This window comes from Kryptolebias marmoratus, linkage group LG19, assembly GCF_001649575.2.
Source record: "Kryptolebias marmoratus isolate JLee-2015 linkage group LG19, ASM164957v2, whole genome shotgun sequence".
Lineage (NCBI taxonomy): Eukaryota > Metazoa > Chordata > Actinopteri > Cyprinodontiformes > Rivulidae > Kryptolebias > Kryptolebias marmoratus.
Window position 1 is genome coordinate 7,493,833 of NC_051448.1, and position 8,475 is coordinate 7,502,307.

The 8,475-nt window shown below is 44.5% G+C and overlaps 2 protein-coding genes across 4 annotated transcripts in view; one reads left to right on the forward strand and one right to left on the reverse strand.

The window, feature by feature from the left end:
* si:dkey-12h9.6 (macoilin-1) overlaps positions 1–6,060 on the forward strand; it is an 11,467-nt gene extending 5,407 nt beyond the window's left edge. Inside the window, exons 8-11 of one of the 2 annotated variants that reach the window (XM_017412029.3) lie at positions 723–893; positions 2,267–2,393; positions 3,073–3,247; positions 4,535–6,060. In XM_017412029.3, coding sequence (XP_017267518.1) covers positions 723–893; positions 2,267–2,393; positions 3,073–3,247; positions 4,535–4,725 — 664 coding nt within the window. In that variant the 3' untranslated portion in view covers positions 4,726–6,060. Of the gene's footprint in view, positions 1–722; positions 894–2,263; positions 2,394–3,072; positions 3,248–4,534 lie in introns of both variants that reach the window. The other variant, XM_017412028.3, reaches the window with a different exon arrangement.
* Positions 6,061–7,023: 963 nt separating this feature from the next.
* Positions 7,024–8,475, reverse strand: part of nrbp1 (nuclear receptor binding protein 1) — a 9,752-nt gene continuing 8,300 nt past the window's right edge. For both annotated transcript variants that reach the window (XM_017412052.3, XM_017412051.3), the window contains exon 18: positions 7,024–8,386. In XM_017412052.3, coding sequence (XP_017267541.1) covers positions 8,291–8,386 — 96 coding nt within the window. In that variant the 3' untranslated portion in view covers positions 7,024–8,290. The remainder of the gene's footprint in view (positions 8,387–8,475) is intronic.

Here is an 8,475-nt window from a genome sequence, read left to right on the forward strand (position 1 = left end):
CCCCCCCCCCCCCCCCCCAATCCATCAGAGCTTTAAATCATGTGTGAGCCCGGCGTGTTCGACAGAATTCAGCTCCGCCAGCTTTGATGACAAACGCTCCGGTTTTTAAACCACGTTGCTCTCCAGCGACTCGGCTGAGAGTTTGTTTTTAAAGATTAATTATGCTGTTCTAAAAAAAAGGTTTTTCTGAAAGTCCATTTTTGTAGTGCAGTTTCTTCTCGAGTCATTCAGTTAAAGTTGATCAAGGTGGGAAATAAACAGTTAAAACAAAAAGCGTAACTCCTCCGCTTCAGACGAGATGTGAGCTGGTTTTGTTTTTTTAGAAGGTAACATTTAGATCTGTTGCTTTAAAAAAGGCTGATTTTAGTCCAAATAATGACTGAATTCTGTCACAGTAACGATGCATGATGGGATGTTTATCTTCTGGCTGGGTAAAAGTCAAGCTCCAGTTTTTTTTTTTGGTGTGGGATATAAACATACAAACATCAGACGGGAAGACGTTTTCAGCTCGTTTCTTTCTTATTGGAGCTGCGGAGCTGATTCTTGCCCGCCACCATGAGAGGCAGGCAATCGTGTAACTTTAATAAAGTAACCGTCGATGCACGATGGCCGCCACAGCTGATGGAGCTCAGCAAGCTTTAACTCTGTCAGCTTCTGCAGAGGTTGAGCTGAAGCTCCGCCCCCCCTTCCTTTTAACGGACAGTTTGACGCTCTGTGTCCAGGATCCTGTGCTTGACCAAAACCAAGCAGCGGGACAAGCAGACCAGCGCGGCGCTGGAGAAGAAGAGCCGATCGGAGGCGGAGGCCAGACTCTCCGCTGAGAAACAGCTGGCCGAGCTTCAGGCTCAGAAGCTGGAGGAGGCGGCGAGCGCGGCGCGGAGCCTGACAAACAGGTAAATGCATTTCGTTCTCCAGGAGAGAGAGTCTGACCTGCGTTTGATTCCAGGCTGTGGAGAGAGTGCAGCCAAACAAATGATGGGCCGGTCCCGGTTAGATGAGAAGATCAACGGCCCCGAAGCGCTTTAGCTTCGCCTGAAGACTGAAAGTTGACCAGTTGCTACTCTGCGCAACCTGATCAACTTTTTTCCTGACATCACGTTTGACATTTGAAAATTTAGCGACGATAATATCTCCTGACTCGTGAGCTGCAGCTGAAGGTTGCGTCACACAAACATGTTTTCTCCGACAAATGTCAACAAGATTTTCTTCTCTGCTGGAATCACGTTTACTGCGGTCTGATCTGAATCTTTTTTGTTTGGACCGCTGCGTCGCTTCACGCTGCTTTTCTGTTGGAGCTGCAGTTCTAACACAGCTTTTCTAACTGACTAATTGCGGTCAGATAATAAGCGTTATTTGACAGATTTTGCTCACGTTTGTCACGTTTTGCAGCTTCAAAAGCCAAACCTAATTTATTTCCAGCTGCACATTTAACCCAGAGGTTTGACAGGGATTTTGATCTCCTCATCTAACTGCCTGCAATGAAACAGATACACTGATAGGCCACAACATTATGACCACTTGCAATGATGCTGCTTTCACACTTCCTGCTAGGGACAAGCTTTTTAAGTACAAAACGCTGTTTGAATCTGTCAGTAACTGTTCAACATCTCTTAGAATATTCACCTTCTGCAGCTGAAGTCCCACTAATGAAACGAAAGGCTTCAGGCACAGAGACGTGTGCTGCTGCTGATCCTGCTACGTTTATATTCCCTTTCATTTTCACCTGTGCAGTGGATCAGTGTAGAGTTGGATGAGCATATTCTGACATTAAAGCTCATCTGTGACCATAGTTTCCGCTTTAGGTTCCTTTCAAATTAAACTACGACACTGGAAAAGCGCTGTTAAGGAAACAACTTGGTTTTAATTAGACATTGAATATTTGGAGGTCCCTGCTTCCCGCCTTCCGAGACGCCTTCTCAGACTGACGGCGCCTGGCAGAAAAAAGAAAGCAAAAATCTGCTTAGAAATGTATAAAAAAAAAACTGGACCAAAATCTGAAGTTCTGACCTCTGATCTGACGGCATCTGTCGGAAGAAAGACAGAAAGACAGCCGTAGCCCGACTGATCCGCACCAAATACAACAAAAAAAAAGCTGCTACTTACTAAGTGGGTGGTCATAATGTTGTGGCTGATTGGTGTAAAAGCACTTCCTCTTACTTACCTCTGTTTTTATAATAGGTGTCGTAACGGCCACAGAAACGTCTGTAACGTGTTTTTCTTTTCCACCTCCACTGAAAACTGATGTTCTCTCCGTCTCCCACAGCAGGCAGGAACACTGTGAGACCCAAATGTTAAGGAAAAGAGTTAAAGATCTAGAAACAGAGTTCAAACAACTGCAGCTGGAATATCAAGGGAAAGAGAGTCGAGTGGTAGATCTAGAGAGAGAGATCGAGGTATCTTTTTCCTCTTTTTGGGAATGAACTTGTGAGTTTTTTCTGTGAGTCTGAAGTGAGTCACTTTGAGTTTGGTCTTGATCTAGTTTGTTTGTTTATTTTTTGTTACTGTTCAGACCTTTTTTATTTTGTTTTTTATTTTTGGTAACTGTCTTGAAATGTGTTAGTTTTCATCAGGAACGTTTCTGTGTGTTTGTTTTTGCTTTGGCCTGCAGTCATCCCATCAGTGTGCGGCGCTGTTGAATGCTCGCCGGACGTTGTTTTCCTTTTTTCGTCGTTGTTGTTGTTGTATTCTGTGGCGTTTGCTGCCATTTTAGTGACTTTTTTTTTCCTTCACGATGCATGCTGAGGCTAAAGCCAGAACCGGCATGAAAACGTTTTAAAAACTAAAAGTGAGAAGCTCCTGGGTTTGGGGCCTTGTTAAAGAAAATGTTAGAAAACTGTCTCAGTAATAAGGTTCATGGTTTTTTTTTTGTTTTTTTTGTGGTGCGTTGGTTTCCTGAGCGAAACTGTCAGCCTTTTGTATCAATGAAAGCAAAAGTAATCAAACAAAAGCAAACAAAAAAGCAACTTGGGAAACCAAAGCACCATCTTCCTGCTGCCGTTGCAGCTGGAGGATTTGATTTTTGTTTTTTTTTTGCCGCCGGCTCTCATCCCTGATGTGTGTTTGTGAACTCAGGCTCTGGGGAGGTACCGCTGCGTGGAGAAGGAGACGGACATGTTGCTCTCCACCCTGTCCGCCATGCAGGAGAAGGCTCAACATCTGGAGTACAACCTGAGCGCCGAGACCCGGATCAAGCTGGACCTTTTCTCCGCGCTGGGAGACGCCCGCAGGCAGCTGGAGATCGCTCAAGGTTCACCTCCACCCGCTTCTGAAATCACTGTTTAACCTTTTAACCTTTCCACATCATCATTTAATCCGAGGGATGGGGCCATGGGATTAAAGGAGATTTTAATGATGATTTGGCGCCATTGTGTGGCCATCCAGCATATTACACATGAGCTTCACTCCTTTACATCATTTATTTAAAATTAAGTTGATCAGGGGGACAGGGCTTTGCCGAAAATGACACAAATAACTTCTTTAAAAGTTTCTTAAAAACACATGGAGGTTTAAAAATATAAAACTTTGCATTTTAACACAAAATATAACCACCGGACTAATATGAGATATACTTTTAATTCATTTTGAGTCACATAAAATGATCTAAACAATAAAAAAAATCAGCTTTTTCTCTGATCTAAGCATTTAAAACAACAGATGATACCCGTTTGGTACCTCTGCAGCTTCTCTTTTTGCACTTGAGGCATAAAATTGCACAAGTTTTTTAAGCAAAATCCCGATGGAGATAAAGAACGACATGGTTATTTGCTGTTTCTGACACCTCTCTTAATCTATACTGAAGGACTGTAAGGATTGTAGTTAGATTACCAACCAGCTGACCAGAAGGTAGAAAATCAAATAGAAACCGAGGACTGGATTTAAATCACCGAACGGGAACTGGCCTGGTGTTTGTTTTACCCAGATGGAGGCTGGAGCTGTTTACATAACCAGAGAAATAATAAAAAACAACATTCAGTAGCTTCTGAGTATTTAAGATGAGTGTCGGTTTTATTTCTACAGCCTAGATTAAAGACAAGTTCTAGAAAATCAGCTCAAATCAAAGGAAAATGAGGAAACTCCAGCAGATAAAAGATCTGATGGGACTCAAACTGAACTTTAATTAAAGGCCAATGTAAGAAAAGAAAAAAAGAGTAAGTCTAACATGGAGGGGCGCTTTAATTTAAACAAGAAAATCAACCAGAGCTCCTAGAAATGAATACTAGTTGAGTCAATTAAAGGTAAGATTTAGAATGTTTGGATCTGCTGCCCGTCAGCGCCCCCTGCTGGCGGTAGTTTGGGAGTGCACCTGGCTGACGGAGCCAGCAGTAAATGTGTCACAGCGTGTCGTAACTCATGCTGTCATCACGCTGCAGCAGCAGACAGATGACTCAGCCTCTCATTAGTCACCTGTGAACACTTTCAGGTTCGGACTCAAAGAGAACCTTACTCCTGCCTTCTAACCGGGTCGCCTTCAGTCGTGAACGAGTGTAAACCATCCATGTTCCTGTCCTCACGCCTACGTTTGCTCCTCTCACAGATAAAGTGAAGAAGCAGGACAGGGAGATCCGGGAGATGAAGCAGAAGATCGCAGAGGTGATGGCGGTCAGCCCCGGCGTGTCCTACGTGGCGCCGCGGCCGCAGGTGCCTCAGTACCTCACCAAGTTCCTCAACTCGGAGCGCTATATGCTGAACCCGCGGGCGCTCATGTACCAGTGTCTGAAGAAATAAACAAAAAAAAGGAAATCAGAGACGCTGCCTTCCTCTTCAGGACCGGAGGGGCTGAGCGACGCCTCGAAGGCGCGAGCGGAGCGGAACCGGCCCCCAGCCTCCGCAGGTCCGATGCCTTCTTCTGCACAGCTGGTGCTAACTCCACATCATTCTTCATCTCTCCTGTTTCCTCCCATATCCCAGAAAAAAAAACAAAACTCCCCAAGAGTTTCACCCGAAAACGAGGTATTTCATATGCAGAGCTGCTGCCGGCGGCGCTTTTATCCGCAGCGGCTGAATCTAAGGTGACGACGCGTCAGGAAAGATTCAGCTTCTCTTCGACTTCCTGCTGCAGCTGACAAATACCGAGTGAGAAGACGGTGGTGAAACTAAAGTTTCTTTGTAAGAATCGAGGGAATGTAATCCTTTATTTGAATGATCTCAGAATGACTTTAGCGTTAAATAATCACCTTCGAATTCTTTAGCCGCGAATAAGGCAGCAAGTTTATCTCTGCTAGATCGCAGTTTCTAAAGGTTTTCACGTCCGACTCTTTTTGATCTGCCGTGGAGAAAAAGAAAGTGGCCATCTTCTAATTAAACGCCCCCGAGCTGCGATGGTTTAAGACGGGACGCTCCGAGGCCGAAGCAGCTACGTGGAATTTAGCCATAATTTAACTAACTGTTTACAGTCATAAACCTTCTTGTTCTCATGTTTTTGAGATTTTAGGCCGCAAGCAGATGTTTTTTTTTTTTTTGTCTGAAATTTTTATAGTGAAATGAATCAAATATCTCAATTGTAAAGAGATCGAAAACGACACGAGTCTAAAGTGAGTGAACTTCGTTATGAATCTTCGTTTTAAATCTAAAATGTCTGTATTTGATAAAAATTCAAATATTATGTCCAAACAATATTCTTTATACATACCTTTGGAAGCATAAATGTGACCCTAATTATTAAACATTGTTTGTTTTTTAAAGACAAGTATGCAACAAGATGTTCTTGTCAGCTTGTCCCGATTGTAAATAGAGAAACTTTTGGATTGTGCTGAAATTCAGACGGAAGTTGTTCTTTCGTCGAGTCGGCGCATTTGTTTCTTCAAAAACAAACCAACAAAAAAAAAGCCTTCAGGGTTGGAACGCCTCCAACGGGACGGACGTCGGCTTCGTGCAGAGCGGCCCGGGAGCCTCCTCGGGATCAGGAGGCCCGTAACCAGGAAGTGACGTCAACCAAACATGGCTCACGGATTTAATTACTGTGCCTATATACAATCCTTTCAAACTGGAAGGTAAAATACGAATTAAATGTGAAAGAGTGACGTGTTTGAAGTGCTATGTACTGTCCCCCCCCCCCCAATTTTTAACTCACAAATGTACAGAATTGAAAATACTGGCGCCACTGAGAAACATGTTGGTAGCTTTTGATTTCTTAGGGTGTTTTATATAAAAGCTGTTTTTATTTTGGAGTCCAGCCGTACTTCTCTTTTACCGCTGTCAGTTTTTTTTGGACGGCAGGGCTGTTTTCGTCAGCATGAAACGTGTTTTATTCGACCGTCGTTGGAGCACACATCGTGAGGTTCTGTCTACATGAACATTCTTGTACAAGGGCTACCATTTGTAAACGTTGTGAACAAACGATTCAGTGACGCTCTGGGGTTAGAGGTCACGCTTCTGATACACCAGGATGGGGTTTTGTATGAATTATTTAATTAAACTATTGAATTTTGTCTGATCTGTGCGTCTGCGTGCGCGTTATTGTCGACATTCTCATCGCGACTTTTTCATTTTAGTTGGGATTAAAGTGATGATGCAGATCTTTTTAAGTGGGGTTCTGTGGAAAAGTGCCAAACATCATCTTACCTGCTGTAGATGGCTCTTTGAGGAGCTAACGGCTGTCTGAGGGAGGGCTGCTGCCATCTTTAACTTTCATGAGCGCTGTTTTACAAACCTTTACATCGCCATCAGGTGTTCTAGCAGAAGTGCTGCCATTTGTGCTCTGAAGTTGGATTTCTCCCGAGTTCCAGGTTGGGGAAAATCAACCGGAACGCCGCTTAGGAGTTGTAGATCCCTGATCTGAAAATCCAACATGGCAGACAGCTGCAGTGATAAACCTTTTATTTTAACTTTTCGTCAGTTTGGCATCGCAATACTTTTCAAAACTCTATTTGAGTTCACAAAACGGAAAGAACTCCTCTGTTAGAGGTTTGTGTTGCTCGGTCACACCTGCTGACCATCTGCTGCAGGTAAGATATTAACCAAGCCAGAATGTTTCCACAGAAACTGAACCATTTCAGCCATTACAAGAGAACACCAAACAAAGGCTTGAAGTGCTGCAGATATTTTTATTCTTTTCTTCAAGAAGTGAAAAAGAAAAAAGGAAAAAGGTAGAAGCGTTGTGGGAACGGAGCACAGCGTCGAGCAGATCTGGCAGTCCTGATCCGGTTCCTACAGACCGAGTCAGGAGGAGGAAATACGTTCCTCCTGTCGGTGTGAAGAAGCCCCCGGAGGCTGCAGGACGTTTCCGACAGGATAAAAGAAAAAAAAAAAAAAGTGTGAAACGAACAGAAAGAGCCTCCGACAGAAGAACGCCATCACACCGACGCAAGAAAAGACTCGGTTAAATCCTACACAAAGAAAAAAAACTAAACACAACCGAACCAACTCTAGAAGCCAGTTTTTTCTGTGCACAGGTTTCCACGTAGAGACAGGAAACAGGAAACGGCAACTCCAAGCGATCCGACCGACGCCTCGAGACCAAACCGAGCGCATCATCGAGCCGGCGCAGACCGGAGCGCCCTTTCACGTTGGACCACAGTTTTAATGGGAAAAAACAAAAACAAACAACAACTAGAAGCGTTTAATCAACCAGCGGGCTTTAAGCTGGAAGGGAAAAAAGATCCACAAATAAATAGATAATTTAAACATTTTAGCTCATCAGATCATGTTGCAGTTGAATACTTCAAGACTTTGTTGTGCAATTAGAGAACTTCTAAGATAACCGACACTGCTTCTGTTTCCTTGCAACTTTAATGCTTTCCAAAAACAAAAGAAGACGCCTCCCGCTCGCTGCTCAGGAGAAAACTTAAACAAAAAGGACCCAACAACCAGACCTGACCTCACGACACAACACGCTCCGTCACGCCGGGACAACAGAGAGAGACGCGGTTCTATCAAACAAGTTGAAGTAAAAATGTTTAAAATACAATTTCAACACCGACTTAAAGGAAAATACTGCGGCTACCTGGTTTATTTTGCTAACTTCTAACACTTCTTCAGCGTTTAAGAGCTGAAGGAAATAAGCCAAACAGGCGGAACCCTCGGATTTTCCATGAAGCTGCGACTAGACTTCTGTCCTTTAAAAGAAAAGCAGATGGCTGGATGGGTGGAGGTGGAGGTGGGGGTGGAAGAGAGCAGCAACCACTTAGTGGCAGCTTTTCCCGCCAGAAGATACAAGAAGAGGCTACAGGATCTGCGATCAGACCAAGGCTTCCTCCTCCGTCCTCGCAAAGCTCGGAGCAAAAAAACAAAAAAAGGAAAGAAAGCCAGTCCTGCCACGGAGCGCGAGGACGCCCCCGGAGAGTGCTCCCCCCTACGACGACACCGTCACCGGGTTCAGCGAGTCGTTCCGGCTGTAGAACTTTGAGAAGGCCTCTTCGAGAACGGACGCGAGTCGCGGCTGGTCGCCCTGGAAGAGAAGAGCAGAAGAAACCCTCAGCCGTGCTCTCGGAGAGGCGGCTTCGGTGAACGCGTTCGTGTGTTCAGGGAGGGGGGGGA